The sequence below is a fragment of the Lissotriton vulgaris genome, chromosome 5 (assembly GCF_964263255.1).
Source record: "Lissotriton vulgaris chromosome 5, aLisVul1.2, whole genome shotgun sequence".
In the NCBI taxonomy this organism is placed as follows: domain Eukaryota; kingdom Metazoa; phylum Chordata; class Amphibia; order Caudata; family Salamandridae; genus Lissotriton; species Lissotriton vulgaris.
The window spans coordinates 1,887,139,895-1,887,159,055 of NC_141693.1; the positions used below are offsets into that span (position 1 = coordinate 1,887,139,895).

The 19,161-nt window shown below is 46.8% G+C and overlaps 1 protein-coding gene across 2 annotated transcripts in view; it reads right to left on the reverse strand.

The window, feature by feature from the left end:
- Positions 1-4,389: 4,389 nt before the first annotated feature.
- LOC147717629 (major histocompatibility complex class I-related protein 1-like) overlaps positions 4,390-19,161 on the reverse strand; it is a 348,562-nt gene continuing 333,790 nt past the window's right edge. Inside the window, exon 6 of one of the 2 annotated variants that reach the window (XM_086924423.1) lies at positions 4,390-6,317. In XM_086924423.1, coding sequence (XP_086780549.1) covers positions 6,256-6,317 — 62 coding nt within the window. In that variant the 3' untranslated portion in view covers positions 4,390-6,255. The remainder of the gene's footprint in view (positions 6,318-19,161) is intronic. The other variant, XM_086924424.1, reaches the window with a different exon arrangement.

Below are 19,161 nucleotides of genomic sequence, written 5' to 3' on the forward strand. Positions count from 1 at the left end.
AAATACGATAAATAACTCAATGATAATGCAAGTTGTTATTCAGATATAAAAAGGCGACACAAGCAGCCTTACAGAAATAGCTTGAAAAAGCCAACAAACGCTGGCTTAAAGACAGAAAGAAAATAAATAATAAAAAGGCGATACACACCTGAGATTTTAAAGCTTTACAGATGGCACACTAACAAAACAAATAAATAAACAAGAGGTTTTAAAGCTTTACCGACAACACTCAAACAATCCTAGCAGCTGGAGATTGAAAGCAAAGTCAATAAATAAACAAAAGGTTATAAAGCTTTACCAACGACACACGAATAAGCCTGGCAGTTGCAGACGGAAAGCAAATAAATAAGAGGTTTTAAAGCTTTACCAATGATACTGTAACAAAGGCTAGCTTCCAGGAACACTTTCAAAAAGCAAAGAAAAAAGTGCCCAAAAACAAACCTACAAACAAAAAGGTGTAAGGCTACAAGTTATGTTATGTTACTAAATGTTATGTTACTAAAGATTTTAAAGCGCTCTGTTGCCCTGAAGTGTCCTGGCGCTATACGCTACCATCTGATGAAACCTGTGACTGTGCCAGTTGGCAAAAAACAAATTACATGAAAAGCCAAGTTTTTAAACCCTTCCTGGACGGAAGACGCTCCGTAGAGTTTCTTAGAAGGAAAGGGAGGCTCTTCCATGCCTTGGCGGCACAGTAACGAAAGCTCCTACCACCCCAGCTCATTTTATTGAAGCGGGGGAGAGTAACTTGTTTTGCTTGCATGGAGCGTAAGGCTCTTCCCCGAATAAACCACTGTAATGATTGCTTCAGAAAGTCAGGGCCAATACCATTGAGGGCCTTAAAAACTAAACACATAGCCTTAAACTGAATCCGGAGTTCAACAGGGAGCCAGTGAAGGGCTCTAAGTCCTGCCCTCACCGAGACAAACTAGGGGGTCCCTGTAAGCAGCCTGGCTGCCGCATTGATCTGGAGTCTGGCCAATTGTCTCTTCTGGATATTAATAAAGAGACCATTGCAGTAATCCAGACGTGAAAGAATGAGCGCTGTGACTGCTTTTTTCATTTTCTCTTCCGGGAGGAAAAAATTGATTTTGCGCAGGATTCTAAGGATGAAAAAACAGGAGGAAACAACCCTACTGACCTGATCTCCATATGCCAGTTTAGAATCCAGAATCACTCCAAGATTTTTCGCCCTTTCCACCGGAATTAGAGGCGCGCCCATTGTGTCTGGCCACCAATCAGGTATCCATAGATGAGCCGTGTTTCCCAAAATGATGACCTCGGTTTTCCCTGCATTAAGTTTAAGGCAGTTTGATGCCATCCAAGTAGCGATTGCCTGCATACAGTTATGGCATTTTGAGCCAGTCTACACCTCAGAGTCTTTATGAATTGATAACACAATTTGTGTGTCATCGGCGTAAAAGGTTACCTGAAAGCCAAAGGATCTGATCAGAAATGCCAGTGGAGCAACGTAAACATTAAATAGTGTCGGACTGAGCGAAGAGCCCTGTGGAACTCCGCAAGGGAGAGAGAAGGGCTTAGCGCTATCTCTGCCAAGATCCACTGTTTGTGTTCTACTGGCCAGGAAAGATTTCGAGAGGTCGCAGGCCTTACCTTGGACTCCAACCTCAGATAGACGGTCCATCAGAACTTTATGATGGACCGTATTGAAAGCGGCCGAGAGATCCAGCATGATAAGTATGGCAGCCCCACCCAGACCTAGGGCCTCTCTGATCCCAAACCTGATCTAGGGCCTCTCTGATCCCATCCGTAGATTTTATGAACGCCAGCCCGGTACTGTGTTCCGGCCGAAATCCACCTGCGTGGTGTCTAGCAGGGAGTTGGACTGAAGGAACCGACCGAGTTGACCATTCATGACTTTCTCAATCATCTTGCCCGGAAAGGGAAGACGAGAGATGGGTCTATAGTTACTCGGGTCCGTTGGGTCCAGGTTAGATTTTTTAAGTAAAGGCAGGATAGATGCTATTTTCCAAGGGCCTGGGAAATGACCAGCATTAAATATAGAGACAAACAGTGGAGTAACTGAGTAAGGGCCTCCCCAATAATTTCTGGGACTGCTTTCAACACAGAGACTGGACAGGGGTTCAAAGGGGAGCTGGACTGAATCTCCGATATCAATTTAATGACTCCTTGCTGCTCCAACGGATTAAAATGGTCGAATCTAGGGGGTCGCCCATTATGCTCAGTACTCACTGAGGGCAACACCTCGTTGGTAGAATTAGGCGTAAAAGTGAAGGAAGGGAACATGTTTTCAACCTTTTGTAAAAAGAAAGCAGCCAAAGTCTCACACAGTTCTGCGTTACTTTCTATCTTGGGGCTAGAGGCAATAGTGAGCATGGAGATAGTTTTAAACAAGGCTTTAGATGAAGAACCAGCCATTCTAATTTGTTCTCCAAAATAAGCATTTTTAGTTTCACAAAGCAGTTTCTTATAACTGGCAAGACCCAGTTTGTAAGCCTCTCTGTCAGAGTTCTTATACTCTCTCCTCCATGCTCTCTCCATTTTTTACAGTCTAATTTGTGACTTTTTAAGCTTTCGGAGTACCAAGGGGCTGATTGCGATGAGCGCTTGGGGATACACTGCTTGTCAGGCGCCAGTAACCTACAAGCAGAATTCACCAAATCTGTGTAGTTGGTCGTGGCTTTTTCTACATCAGTGGAAGGTACAGGTAAAGAATTTTTAGCAGATAATCGAGAGCAGCATTGTCAATATTCTACCAAGCCCTAATGGTTAAAGCTGCCTTGACTGGAGGTTTATGTTGACTATGCGTAGCTTGTTTAAGCTCAAATAGCACCGCTGAGTGATCAGTCCAGATAAGTTGTTCTACGTTGGTGTAGACAAGATTAGGGTTGTTAGAAAAAATACCTTCCAGTGTATGGCCTGCAGAATGAGTAGGATCTAATACTAACTGCTTAAGGTCGCCTGCACTAAGGATTTGCTGTAATTTCAAATTGTCTTGATCGATCAGGTCTTCAAGGTAAAAATTAAAGTCACCCATGACTGTGAAATACTTATTGCATAATCCATCCTCTAGAAGGGATCCTATAGAGTCTAAAAACGCCCCTCTGGGTCCCGGGGGTCGATAGAGGAGGATAGAGTTAAATGTGTCATGGTCCGAGGTTTGAATATTAATTGACAATGCCTCGCATGACTGATTGGATGCTTTAATGAAGGTGGGTTTCAGAGAGTAGTGATAAATTACTGCCAGCCCACCACCTCTCTTGAGGAGTCTATCCTGAGTATGACAGAAGAAGCTGGGGGGCGTAGCTTTGACAAGATCGAGCCCGAGCTTCATCCGACCAAGATTCAGTGATAAACGCTGGTTTAATATTATGGTCTTCCATGAACATTGCACATTCCAAGTAATTGGATCATGCTCTATGGGAGGGAACAATATATGAAAAGAAGGGATATTTATGAAAGAATCACCATATATAAGCAAGCGTTAACAAATGACACTCGTAATAAGAAATAAAAAGCAATGGGTGGGCTGTAGGACCGCAAGGTGTAAACAACGTGTCTTGAAAAGACAGCGCATGCGCTGTCTAGGCGAGACCTAAAATGTATTGCTCAGACACCATCAAACCTTGGAAATAGATGAATGGCTTTAACACTATCAACCATGCAGACAGATGTACAACTCAAACACTATCCACTGTGCATTACGGCTCTTGTGGCATCGAACCGCAGACATGGAGGTACGGTTCCAAGACTATTCACCCTGCACACAGATGTACAGCTCTGACACTGTACACTGTACCCACAGTGGGCATGGGTGGAGTTGCGCTGTGCAGAACGGAGAGTTTTGCAAATGCAGAAGTGCGTTAGGTCTCACCATCTGTGCTGATTATAAGCGACGGATTTTTGTCCCAAGCTGGAAAATCATCACGAACGGCACCATGCACAGCGCAAGAGGGCGCTGCTTCATTCTGCGGCTCGAGTCGATCTTCTACTTGAGAGGCAGCTTCCTCAACGCGAATGGAAGGTTTCTCAACACGAGCGGTAGCAGCCATCTGCGACCTTCTGTGTTGAGAAATCTCATGGGAGGTGGTCTGGAGTAAGATTTTCCTCACACGCGGTCTGAGCGATGAAAAAACTCCTCTCCATGCTGTGCAGAGTGGGAAAAACTATGCAAACTCTGCGAGCGGAGCTGAATGTCACACCCAGGCATAACACAAAGATGTACAGTTCTGACAATTTACATCCCCTAGTGATTGTCCCCAATTTTTAGACCTGTAAATTGCGTGCATAAATATATGGAGCACATGGCACACATATTACAAGCGGGGGGTGTTTTGACACACATTTGCAATGATCTGGGTTAAATAACCCCATAGGAGCAAGTATTTAGGTGAAACTGCTTCTGTACCAGGAGGCCTTTTTAATTCTGGTATGCCCTACATAAATGCCATCAATCTTTCGCTTATCAGATAAGCCAACATTTAAGGTACAAATATGCAGCACTCCATTCTCTGGGGTCTTTGCTGTATCCTTTGACACATTTTACAACTTCTGCGAAGTCATTTTGGAGCCCACAATCAGTGTCCTGGGACACCTGAAACGCTGCCTAATACTGGTTTATTGAAGCCATCTGTATTCAAGTACCTGCCAAGACTGGGAGCAGAGACTTATAACAAGGGTGTCAACACACAGAGCTCGCTTCCCTCTCATCACTCACAGTTCACCTCCCTCTCATCATTCACATTTCACCTCCCTCTCATCACTCACAGTTCAACTCCCTCTCATAACTCCCAGTTCACCTCCCTCTCATCATCACTCACAGTTCACTTCCCTCTCATCATCACTCACAGTTCACTTCCCTCTCATCATCACTCACAGTTCACCTCACTCACATCATCACTCACAGTTCACTTCCCTCTCATCATCACTCACAGTTCACTTCCTTCTCATCATCACTCACAGTTCACCTCCCTCTCATCACTCACAGTTCACCTCCCTCTCAACACTCACAGTTCACCTCCCTCTCATCACTCACAGTTCACCTCCCTCTCAACACTCACAGTTCACCTCCCTCTCATCATCACTCACAGTTCACTTCCCTCTCATCATCACTCACAGTTCACTTCCCTCTCATCATCACTCACAGTTCACCTCACTCACATCATCACTCACAGTTCACTTCCCTCTCATCATCACTCACAGTTCACTTCCTTCTCATCATCACTCACAGTTCACCTCCCTCTCATCGCTCACAGTTCACCTCCCTCTCATCACTCACAGTTCACCTCCCTCTCATCACTCACAGTTCACCTCCCTCTCATCAATCACTGTTCACTTCCCTCTCATCGCTCACAGTTCACCTCCCTCTCATCACTCACAGTTCACCTCCCTGTCATCACTCACAGTTCACCTCCCTCTCAACACTCACAGTTCACCTCCCTCTCATCAATCACTGTTCACTTCCCTCTCAACACTCACAGTTCACCTCCCTCTCATCATTCACATTTCACCTCCCTCTCATCACTCACAGTTCAACTCCCTCTCATAACTCCCAGTTCACCTCCCTCTCATCATCACTCACAGTTCACTTCCCTCTCATCATCACTCACAGTTCACTTCCCTCTCATCATCACTCACAGTTCACCTCACTCACATCATCACTCACAGTTCACTTCCCTCTCATCATCACTCACAGTTCACCTCCTTCTCATCACTCAAAGTTCGTCGCTCTGTGATCACCTCCAGTCTCAGTACTCACAGACCTCAGCAGGGTACAGGAATCTGATGCATGCAAGGGTGAAGGACATTGTGGGAAATACACAAAGAGCTGGTGCTTCCTGAAAGTGATATATTCAACATGGGGTCATCCAAATGAACAGTCAGAAACAGAACCTATTGCTTGCCGGGGAACAAACATTAAATGTGTCTACAAAACTGAACTTAAATGCCTAGACTTTAACCTAAAGCAGGAATGATATGTTCTTTCAAGGTATATTACTTCCAGGCACAATAAATCAAAACATATGACAAATATTATGTTCCTCTGTTCAATCTCAGAATTTTCCATTACGATCTTCTTCCCACCATTTTCTGATCAAAGAAACAATTTAGAATAAAAAGCTGGAGTTCCCATGGAAGCGTGAAGAGGGCAACAGAGGCAAGTACTCGTGGTCAAGAAGGAACAGCGCTGCTGCGGCCTGCCTCATTCAGGAGCGGAGGATAACGGAGGCCAGAGATGGATAACGGAGGCCAGAGATGGATTCCTCGTCTCTGTTAAAGGCTGTTCTCTTCTTCAGGAGGGTGCTGATTGATGTCTCTTATCCCAGGACCTGCACCTGAAACAAAGAGTCATAATTGTTAGTAAGTTTACACTTATTTGAGTACGTTTACACATGTTTAAGTCAGTTTGGTGCTTTTCGGTATTCACAAACTCAGGGACTGATTCACAAACTGTACTACAAAGTGCAGTTCGCAAACTACACACTGCCTCTACTTTAACCTTATAGTTCTATTCCCCAACTGTGAAACTCTGGGCATGTAAGCATACATTTTAGTAGTAAACGTGGGAGGGGTGGGAGGGAAAAGCGCCCTACTTACTACAATAGAGAATGAGATGATAAAGGACTATGAGGGGTTTAGGGAGGATCACAGACAGAGCTGGTCTGGCCGTACCGGGTATCGGGCGTTTCCCCGAGAGGCTGGAAGGGTGAGGGCTGGTTTTGCAGCGGTGGCGGCTTGTTTTGTTACTGGGGGCCAGGTTTGCGGTGGTGCTGCAATATTGCCTCCAGTAACAAAAGCAGCAAGCAAGGGTTTCCAACCTCCCGGGATCCCGGCAGTGTTTCCCCAGGAGCTGGTGCGAGAAAACTGCCAGGGCTGCTTTGGATTCCCCCTCCGGCCCTGGTCACAGAGAGCATTAGGAAGGATGTCACCCACCCACTCAAGACTAATCCAATTGTAATGCTCTGGGGTGGAAACATGTAACTTTCACTTTGGTGGCAAGTGTACCGTAAGTTTACCCTCAGAGCTTGTGAATACCAAAAGTAGTACACTTCCTCAAAAACGTAACTTATGAATTAATTTCACCGTGCCTCAGTAGTTCATATCACCCCAAAATTACGTCAGATGGATCCACTCAAGCATCCTTGATCTAGATGTAGAGTCGCTCACTGTTCTCACTATGGGGGTTAATCAAGTGTCACTTTAAGGACCACATGTGCTGACTTTAATCACTATGTCAACTTTGTCATTCATTACGTATTATGATGTTATTTCCAGGTGGTCACCTCCTTGCAGCCAAGGTGGGAATTCCTGCATCTAGATTTGCTACTTTTAATTAGGAGGGATCTATTATTTCTACCTTTACAAACCCTGATGAATGCCCGAGACCATATACTAGGCTTGTTTAGGCAATATAACATGTTGGCAGGAAAATAGATGTGAGAATCATAGTGTCCTAAAACATTTCCCTCAGCAATAAACAAGTAGATGCTAGCGTCATAGTACACAGAAACATCTCCCTCAGTTCTTTTAACCATATCTAGGGTACCTAATATGGAAAATGTTACTTACCCCGTACAGTTATGTCCGTGGCATGAAGTGCTGTAGATTCACATAGTGCATACTCCTGCCATCTACTGTTCGGCCTGAATGTGTGCAAGTTGTTTTTCTTCGAAGAAGTCTTTCTAGTCACGAGGTTCGGTGTCTCCTCATGCTAGTATTGAGCATGGGCATCGGCTCCATTGTTAGACACTTTTCTCCCGTAAAGAGGGTGAGGATGGAGGGAGGTGAGTAGCGATGTACAAAGGTATGTCCATGCGAAAGAGGAAAGAGGGAAAGAATAAAAAGATAACAGTTGTCCTGGGAGGAGGAGAGGCACGTGTGAATCTACAGCATTACATGCCACGGACAGATGTCTATTGAGTAAGTAACATTTGCAGTTCGAGGCATGTGTGGCTGTAGATACACATGCTATGCATAGACTGTAAACCAGTCCTCCCAAAAGAGGTGGCTAACCTGTGGGTATTGCAGTAGATTGAAAAAGTGTTCAGCCTACTGTCTGGCCTTCTTTGGCCTGCTGATGGGCAAGCACATCGACACAATAGTGTTTTGTAAAGGTTTGTGATGTGGACCAGGTAGCTGGTTTGCATATGTCAGCTCTTGGGACATTACCCAGGAAGGTAATGGAGGCTCTTTTTAGCCAGTGGAGTGGGCTTGAAGAGATACGGTTCTCTTTGCTTTAGCATAGCAGGTTTGGGTGCTTTCATCTATCCAAATGGAAATACCTGATTTGGAGAGGGTCTTTTCTTTGTGGGGTTTTGAGAAAGCAACAAATAGTTGCTGAGTCTTTCTGAAAGGCTTTGTTCTATCTATATGATACATGAGAGCTTTCTTGAATCTAGCGTGTGAAGAGCCCTTTCTGCTACTGAGTCTGGTTGAGGGAAAAACATAGGGAGTTCTATCGATTGGTTCAGGTGGAATACCACCTTAGGAAAGAATTTAGGGTTGGTGTGTAAGACGACTCTTCTCTATGCACTTGAAAGAAAGGTTCTCCTGGGGTTAGTGCCTAGAGTTCACTGACACACTGAAGGGAAGTAATGGCAACCAGAAAAGCCACCTTCCACGAGAGGAACTGAAGGGGGCAAATTGGAGAAGCTCAAAAGGGGGACCCAGGAGTCTGATGAGGATGATTTTGCGGTTCCATGATGGAACTGTTGGAGTCCGGGGAGGATTTACCCTCTTGAGGCCCTCCATTAAAGATTTGATAACTGGAATTTTGAAAAGGAAAAGATGTTCTCTATTCTGTAGGTAAGCGGCCACAAAGGTTAGATGGAACCAATGAGAAGTGAATGACAGTCCACACGTTTGTAGAAGCAGCAGGTAGCAGACAATGTCCTGTACTCTAGCTGTGAGCAGGTTAATATGTCTTGAATGACAGTTGTGGTCAAATTGTTTCCATTTGGCCACGTAGCACGCAAGAGTAGTGGGTCTATGTGCTTCATTCAGGATAGCCATGCATTCGGAAGGTAATCTGAAAAATCCGAATTCTAAAACTTCAGGATCCAGATTGCAAGACTGAGGGACTTGGGGTCTGGGTGCTGCATTTCTACATGGTTTTGTGTGAAAAGGTCCGGCCTGATCAGGAGTCCCTCATGCGGAACCACCTAGAGTTCCAGAAGTGTTGTTGCTGGTGGGCCCAAGTGGGAGTCATTAGAATCAGTGTGAGGGTGTCTGCCTAAACTCCAAGCCACAAATTGGAAGCAGGGTAAGATGAGAAAAAGCATAGCCAAATATACCTGACTAGTTCATCCATAGAGCATTGCCTATGGACTGTGGGAATGGGGAACCTGGATACGAAGTTTGGGCATTTTGTGTTTTCTACAGTTGTAAATAAGTCTATCTGGGAAAAACCCCATTGCTGGAAGTACTGGTCGAGGACTTACGGGTGAGGTCCCACTCAAGCACCTCTTGCCACATACTGTTGAGGAGGTTGGCAAAGTTGTTGTCCACCCATGGGAGGTACTCCACAAATTGGTGGATTTTGTGACAGAGAGTCCACCGCCAGATGAGCTGGTTGAGCTTTGGAGACTTAGTCCTCCCATGTTTTTGAAGGTAAAACATGGCTGTGGTGTTGCCCATGCAGACAATTTTGCCCACCAGATAGGGAAGAAAAGCTTTTAATACAAGGTGAACTGTTATGAGTTCTAAATAATTGATGTGAAGGCCCTGGTGTTTGAGTTCTTAATGGCCTTGGATGGTCAAAGCTCGCAAATATGCTCCCCATACCAAGAGGGAGGCACTTGTTGTGATAGTATCCTGTGACACTGGGTCGAGAAAAGGCTGCACCTGCAACAGGTATTTGGTGTTCTAACACAGGAGAGAGTGACAAGTGCGATCTTTCCAATGACCCTCCACTGGAGATCATTACTATGTTAGGGGTTCCTGAAACGGATGTATGTGTAGTCTTGTGTGGAGCATGATTGCAAAGTAGGAGGCCATCATGCCTGGGAGGCGCGTACCTGTCCTGGCTATGACCGAGTGGTCTTTTTGAAAGTACAGAAAGAGTGTCTGAAAAGACTAGATTCTTGACTAATTGGGGTAGGTCAGCCCACTTTCTGAGTTGAGGATTGCTCCTAGGTAAGGCTGAATCTGTCAGGGTTAGTGGTGGGATTTTTGGGACATTGATGGTGAATCACAAATTGTGCAGATGTATCGTGATCTGAGTGTGTTCGCAACATAGTTGGTGGGTGGAACTCTTGATGAGCCAATCATCCAGATGAACAAGTGACTTTGGTAACAATGTATCTGGTAGAGACATATATTATCTGTAGATTCCTTACCGTAGAATTTTCCCCAGGCGTCAGTCTGAATTTTCAACAGCGGTACCCTTGCACGTTGCTAGGTGGCATCAATCGGCTCCACGTCTGTCATTGGCGGCCGGATGATGTCAGAGACCTATGTAGACGCCGCCCATGCGTGCTGACATAAGTTCTTAACGCGACTTTCCACGCCAGAAGCGTTGAGCCATGAAAGACACTGACCATTTGTACGTCACAACTAGGGCCCTTTAGGGGAGTCCCTATCCATAGAAATCAGTTGCAGAGCAGGAAGAATGGGTGGGGTGGTAAGGAATCTGCAGCTAATATATGTCTCTACTAGATACATCGACACCAAAGGTAAGTAATTTGTTAATCTGATAGAGACTATTAGTTGTAGATTTCTTAGCTTAAAATAGATACCCCAGCAATACCAACCCGGGAGGAGTGTCTGCTAACCCATATTACACCAGGAAGTCCTGGAGGACCGAACAGGCAAAGTATCGTCCCTCCAGACTTGTCTGTCCATTCAGTAGTGTCTGGTAAACGTATGCACAGATATCCACGCCGCTGTCTGACAGATATCAAGGACTGTGACTTCATGTGCTAATTCAGTTGTTGCCGCTGTTGCTCTAGTGGAGAGAGCACGCAACTCCACAGGAGGATCCTTCTTCACCAATGCATAGCATAATTTAATGCAGAGGACAACCCATCGAGAGATGGTTCGGTTTTGCACAGCCCGACCTTTTATGGCACCCACATAGCCAATGAAGAGTTGCTCATCCACCTAGAAGTCTTTGGTACGATCAAGATAAAAAGACATGCACGTTTAGAGTCTAGACGGTGGAGTCTCTCCTCTTCCTTGGAGGGTTGCAGGGGTGGGTAAAAGGTGGGCAGAGTGATGGATTGTCCCACATAAAAGGGCGTGACCACTTTATGGAGGAACAAAGCAGGAACTAAACCTTTGTTCTTAGCTTCACTTTATTTGGCTGGACAGACAGATAAGGAGGCTTGGAAGACAGAGCCTGAAGCTTGATAACTCTGCAAGCAGACGTGATGGCAATAAGAAAAGCAGTTCTAAGAGTGAGAAGTCTGAGAGGGTAATTATGAAGAGGCTCAAAGGGAGCACACATAAGAAAGGTCAAAACCAGATTTAAATCCCTTTGGGGCATTATGAAAGGAGACTGAGGACATAAGTGCGTAAGGCCCTTAAAGAACCTATTTACAATGGGAGACTTGAACAAGGAAGACTGATCTGGAAGTCTCAAAAAGGCAGATATAGCTGCAAGATAAGTAGGCCTGGGCGGTAAACTTTGCTCCGTTCGCGGAGTTCGCTGACTTTTCCACGGAGTGCATAAAGCTCTGTTTTGCGATGTGCAGCAGAGTTTTTTCCCTGCTCTGGATTACGAAAGGTAAGTTCGCGAGCTTGAGCTGCCGCTCGGGTAGAATTTCTACCCGAGCTGCAGAAATCCCAGCACAAACTGCAGTTCGCACTACACTCTGCCACTCACGGAACCTCACAGAGTTTTTTTGTAACTTTGTTGAGTTTTGCGTAGCAAAATACTGAACAATGCCCAGGCCTAACCTTTAAGGGTGCTCAAGGCAGAGCCCTGCTGGGCCAAAGAATGTGTGTACAGGAGAACCTCTGAAAGAGAGGCAGAAAGGGAATCAACAGCATTTGCTGTGCACCATGTCACAAACTTGTTCCATCTACAGGCGTATACTGATGTAGTGGAGGGTCGCCTGGCTGCCAAGATGACATCAAAAACATTGGGTGGAAAGCCAAAAGCTGTCAACTGTCGCCACCCAATCTCCATACAAGGAATGAAGAAAGTGGCTGCCTGGACGAAAGACAACTGACTGAAGCTTAACTCAGAGAAGGCAGAGGTCCTTATCCTCGGACCCTGCACCTCCGCCTGGGATAAAACCTGGTGGCCCTCAGGAACCCACACACCCGACAGACCACGCCCGGAACCTCGGCATCATCCATCACTCCTCCCTCTCCATGAACGGCCAGATCAACGCCGTCGTGTCCACCAGTTTCAACTGCCTTCGCATCCTTCATAAGACCTTCAAATGGATCCCCCTCGACTGCAGAAAGACTATCACCCATGCACTCATAACCAGCAGACTTGACTACGGCAATGCCCTCTATGCCGGACTCAACAGAACTCTTCTACAAAAACTCCAAACCATCCAGAACGCCGCAGCCAGACTCATCCTCGGGACACCACATCACAAGCACATAACCCAACACCTACGAGGCCACCACTGGCTCTCCGTCGAGAAGAGGATCACTTTCAAACGCCTCACCCACGCCTACAAATCCCTCAAAAACATTGGACCCAAATACCTCAAATGACAGAGTATCCTTCCATGTACCCAAGAGGAACTTCCGCTCCGCCGACCTCGCCCTGGCAGAGGTCCCCCCAGGGGCGTAACACAAGCCCCCGCAGCCCACGCGGTGCGGGGGGGCCCCGCGCTCCGGGGGGTCCCCGGCCGGGCCCCTCACCCTCACGACACGTAAGATCTACCGCACTGCACACTAGGCTAGGCTGTGACAAAATGGTGCGCAGCGCGGGCACCGGCCGGGGCCCCTGCGAGTTTGAAATGGTGCGGGGGCCCCGCCCGGAGCCCCTGCGAATCTTTGAAATGGTGTGCAGAGCGGGCCCCGGCCGGGGCCCCTGAGAATTTGAAATGGTGCGGCGGCGGGGGCCCCGGCCGGGGCCCCTGCGAGTCTTTGAAATGGTGTGGGCGGGGGCCCCGGGTGGGGGCCCCGGCTGGGGCTCCCCCCGTCAGTGTCAGAGTGAGTCTTTCAAGTTCGAAATGGTAATGGTGCGGCCCGGGGCACGCCGCCCGAGTCTTCGAAATGGTGCAGGGCAGCGCCCCCCGCCGGGGCCCCGCCCCGAGAGTCAAGTACGACATGGTGGGGGTGGGGGGGGCCCGGCCTGTCACACCAGTAATTGTGAGATCGCGGAGGTTGGGTCGCACACCATGAAAGAATTTGAATGCCTTTTAAGTACCGGCTGGGACAGGGGTGTATGAATGCGCGCGGGCGCGGCACGAACACACTTGTTTACTCCCTCAGTTGACTTTCACTTTCTAATTCCGCCGCGCACGTATGCGCATTGGGGGCGGGCAGCGGGGGCAGGGCTGGCTGGTGAGTGACCAATGCCCTCATTACATTTGTCACAGCACATGCGCAATCGCCGGCGGCGCAAACACGCAAATGCAAGGTGTGGCCGTGGCGTGTGGCATCAGGGGCGCGCAATCGCATAGCCAAGCCATAGTCAAGAAGACGAAGAGAGAAGACAAAGCTAGGCCCGCCCACGCTCAGACAGGACTGTCTGAGAAGACTGAAGAAGTAAGTCCGTCCCGTCACCTGCGGGGCCTTTATAATTTCATTGCCCGGCAGAGCAGACAGGACTGTCTGAACAAGTAAGTCCGACCGTCCCGTCACCTGTCCTGCGGGCGGGGCCTTTATAATTTACATTGCCTGTGCCCGGCCCCGGCTGTCCAACACTGGATGTGTGCTGCATGTGAGGCGGGGATCAAAAGGGGCACTCCGAAAACTGCATCCCCAGTACTCAAACATCACCCAGCACAAATCCTCACTCTATCATTCTTTTGTTATTTCGTCCATTCATTTTCACACTCACATGCACGCTCAAATTACAAGAGGACGACTTTATCAAATAGTATACCAAAGTGTTTCTGCAAAATACACGTGCTTCCTTGTTGGTCCAAGCATTTACTGCTTTTCTGTGTTCTTGGTCCATTACCAGATTTCTATTGTCGGACTCTAAAAACACAATTATGATGCAGACATATAGACAGTTACGCAGCGGGTTTCTGCAAACGCCACGATTAACAAGGTCTGAGGCTCTGGGTAATATAAAGACACTTCCATCTGAATCGTTCTTGCCAGTCTCATTGCGCCGCTTCACAGTTCTTCCGTTTTTCAAGTGTGATGTAATTGTGCCAGTCATTTCTCAAAATGAGGCACGAGACACTCTTCTGTCAATTGCATTCGGCGGTGCTGCTGTAGAACATTGAATCTGCTTGAATGACTGAGCTCTTCCATCTAGCTAACGACGTGCTTTTATGCACTTTTGTAGTTCATTCTGAAGTGGCCGGCCCCTGTCCTGGCTAGCCTCCCCGGAGGACTTGTAACGAGAGGGGCGCTGTAAATAGAATGTTAGTAATGCTGGCCATTTAGAAAGCGCCAACGCAAACTGGACTGCCTCTAGGAGCGAGGAAATACTGTGTCTTGTGGCCCAGTGGACACCTAGGGGCGTAGTTCGGCCTCTTGGTCACAAGTTCAAATCCCAGCGTGTCCACTCAGCCTTTCATCTTTCTGAGGTCGATAAAATTAGTACTGTTGAGTTGGGTAACAATAAACATCTGCTATTGAGCGCCAAGACACCCTCCTGGATGTGCATTACAGCCACACATGTTATGTTAATAACGATGCCCCAATGATGCTCCCCTTGCTGACAGCCGGTGGTGCAGGTCAACCTGGAGCTGAGTGTTTTTGAGCACGGGCCTTGCAGACTCTGGGTCCCTGCTTCCCTGTTTAAAGCTTAACACTGGAAAGACGGAGGTGTTAACCTTTGGAGGGGATTCCTCTCTCTGGAATATAACCTGGTGGCCGGACTCTGCAGGACTCAGCCCTAGTCCCGTAAGAAAGGTAAAGAATCTGGGGATTATAGTAGATAACCAGCTTTCCCTGTCCGACCAGGTAAAGTATAACGTCTTCCTGCTTCCATATGATTAAGATTCTTAGAAAAATTCTTCCCTTTATTCCGATGTCTCTCAGGAAAAGGGTAGTCACTGCACTGATCCTGTCGAAAATCGACTATTGTAACTCTTTATACCTTGGTGCCAAAAAAAGTGTCATACACAAACTGCAGATTTTACAGAATGCAGCTGAGCGCCTACTGTTGAATCTACCTAAATTCAGTTCCATCAGCCTGGCGATTCAAGAGCAACTTCATTGGCTCCCGATTACTGCTAGAATTAAATTCAAGTCGATGTGTATTCTACACAAGGCCCTATACAGTGATGGACCAGGACAAATCAGACAATATGTTGAGTGCTATGTTCCTTCAAGAAATCTTCGTTCTGCCTCAGCATCCTTGTTAAGAGTCCCTAGGATAAGAACGCTGAAATGGGGTGGTAGAAGTTTCCAATATCTAGCCCCTAAGTTATGGAATTCTATGCCTCTACATCTTAGAACTCAGAAAAGCTTATCCCAATTCAGGCGGGATCTTAAAACCTGGCTGTTTTAATATTTTAGCTGCACTTTATATTTCATCCCCTCTGCCTTGTACCCTGTGTTTTGGATAGCTCAGCGCTAAGACGCCTTTGGCATACACGCGCTTTATAAAAACCCTAATTTCATTTCATTTCTTCAACACAGGCTGAAGCACCTGGGCTTGGACTTGAGAGGCCTGCGAACAGCACCGACCTCTCCCTGCCAGGGCATCAGTGCACGGAGGGCAGGGGAGGGGGCTCAGCGTGTTGGGCCTTCAAGAACCGAAAGACGAGGGAGTGCCCGCCGAGAGCCGCCTTTATTATGTCGATATGGTCTGAATGGGGTTAATGTACTATTTTAAAATAGGATCTTGCCGGCTAAACGCTGTAGCCGTCGGAGAGAGGTGCGTCACGCAGGTGCCTGGTGAGTGCTGGGAGGAAGGGGTTGTTAAATCCCTCTTCACCACTGAGGACTGCTATCTGCGCCCTTTCCTCGAAAACCCATGCACATTCTCCAAAGGTCATGAATGGACTACCAGTGTAAACACCAACCAGTCATTCTCTGGACCGTGGGCAATCAAGACCCCTTTTGGACTCGAGTGGGAGGTCCCAGAGTCAGCTGCGGCTTGTAGGCAGCTCTCCTGTTTGTAGTGAGACTCTTCACTGAGGCTGGGCCTGGCTGAATATACCAATTGTAAATCGAGGTTATGTGTAATTTCACCGGGATTACGTCATTCCTGTAAATTATGTTCCATAATACCTGCATATGACATAATCTATGTGAATTACTGAAAGGAAGTGAGACTCCACACAGCAAGGTAGGAAGGAGGACACTTTATTCCAGCCAGACACAGGAGCTCCCCGGCAGCAACTGCCGGGGAGAGAACATTCCCCGCAGAGTGTTCCACGCAGGGAACACTCACGCACTAAGGTTCCCAGGAGGGAGAACCAGATCCCAACACACCTCCCCTCCTTCAACAGAAAATAAAACAGAACCAAAATGACAAGGAAAGAAGAGTGAGAGGAAAAGGAAAAGAGAGAAGCGAAACGGAATAGACAAAAAGAGGAGCAAGAAAAAGGGACACACGCACAACTCCAGAAAAGAGAACATATCCAGAAAGAACAAAAACCATGAAAGGACAGTGATGGCAGAACCCCAGATTACAACACATTATAATCATGAAACAAGCAGGTAAACGCTTCGCTACATATTATAATCATGAAATTTAGCAGGTAAACGTTTTGTCCTGGAGGGCCTGGATGACACACGGAAAGGAGAGGCACGACCAGGAGGAACAACACCAACCCTACCATCCTTACCAAGAACATCAGAAGACGCCTCAACGGGAGGGGAATGTGTGCCCAATCTTTTGTTGACCTCGCCAACCATAGACTTAGGAACAATGGAAATGCAAGACTTATTCCACACTCTACCGTCCGTCAGTACCACCACACGTTCTTTCACCACAGACACCCTTTTAGGGGATGAAAACCGAGATTCACCTTTGCGGAGAAAACCAGGTTTCCTAAGTCGCACCCAATCACCCACCATAATATCCAAAGGATGACTCGCACCAGGCCTGGTATCATACTTCACTTGTACAGCAGCTCTGACATCCGTTACACCAGACAATTTACAAGAATCGACCGCCCTTCTAGACATCCACTCCTTGTTCAGTTTGGAACCAGCCACCCTTCCACGAAGCAAAGTGAATGGGGCAACACCAGTGCTAATATGAGGAGTAGTTCTCACAGCCCACAACATATCACAAAGAGCTTTACGCCAATGCAACCCATTCACCAAAGCAAGTTGCACCTGTTCCTTGACAACCCGGTTGAAGCGCTCGACTAAACCATTACTACGTGGGTGATAAAGTGACGTACAAACATGCTTGATGCCCGCATCCCTAAAAAAAACCCTGCATCTCAAAAGAGGTTAACTGAGTGCCGTTATCAGAGACCAGCTCTTCCGGAAAACCCTCCCTAAGAAAAACATCAAGAAAGAAATCAATGATGGATGACGAGTTGGCATTGTCAACAAACCTCACCTCGGGCCACTTGGACATGTAATCAACGAGAACAAGGGCATACTTGGGAGAACAACCAATGAGACCAAAGGGACCAGAAATATCAAAAGCCAATTTTGACCAAGGTAAGTTCTTCACCACAATAGGTTCAACAGGGGAAGGTCTTGTCACTTGAGACTTGTCACTAGTGACACACGTACAACAATCACGCACAAAATGTTCCACATCTCTATCGAGCGCTGGCCACCAAAAATCTTGTCTAACCCTACGCTTCATGGCACGAATGCCAGGATGGCCTTCGTGAGCCAAATCAAGAATTCTGCTCCGAATCGGAAAAGGAACCACAAGTAAACCACACCTACGTAATATGCCATCCATAACAGACAACTCATCTTTGACCCTTTTAAAAGGAACCAATTCAGCGAGCCACTCAGACCTCGATAGGCTCAATTACACCTGCCGCACACAACCGTTCTAGTTCTTTTTTTAGTTCAGGGCGAAGACTAAGGGGTACCTTGCGAACCTTATGCGCAACAGCCTTAGCATTGTTTTTGAGAATGATTTGGTGTTGGAACCCTATAAGTTTTCCGAGTTTCCCGTCGAAAACCTCAGGGAACATACGTTCCCACTTGACACCAGAGAGTTGAGTCACGATATGAGAAGAAACAGGAGCAGAATTATAAAATTCGCTACGAGAAATGACCATGTCAGGATGATTGGGATCCAAGACAATGTTTAAATTCCCTTGATCATCCCACCCTAAAAGATTGGCACCCTCCTTGACCACAAATACGGTACCAGAAGCAAGATCAGAATGAAATTTGAGATTAGCAACACATTTTCCTAAAACTTCAACACGTTTCCCCCCATACGCAAAAAATTTTATGCAAGATTCCACAAGTTGCACATTACTTAACGTGTCATAATCTGCAGCATTGATTATGGTAAAAGGAGAACCAGAATCAGCCAGAAAGGTCAGACAGGTATCATTCACGGAAACAATGCAAGAAGGTGATTTCCTTTTGTGAACACCCCCCAAAGCAGCTAATTCAACCACACCATCACCCAGAAACGAAGAAGAAGACAGCATAAGCAGTTCATAACACTCTTCGTCAGAGTCATCAGTGATGGTTTTCACAACTTGATCCTGATTCCTCTTGGTGGAAGCAACTTTGCACATCCTAGAATAATGGCCCTTCTTTCCACAGTTATAACAAGTTTGATTAAGTGCAAAACAAAACTTAGCATTGCCAAGATGAGTGGTACTACCACAACGGAAACATATTAAATCCTTGGGTGTAGGCTTGGCTTGGTTGGAAGTCACAGCAGAGGAACGTGGAACTCCAGAAACAGGCTTAATGACTGACGGCAATTTGGTGGGTTTGGAATTGGATTTCAAAAGTTTAACTTCGCCAGAAGAGGAAGGATTGCTCATCTCTTTCACACAAAATTGAGAATGTTCAATGGATCTGGCAAGAGTGAGTGCAGTTTCCAAGTCAGGATCATCAGACGATAACAGTTTCTCTTGAATTTTTTTATTGGAGGTCTTCTCAATCAATTGATCCCGGATGATTTCATCCCTA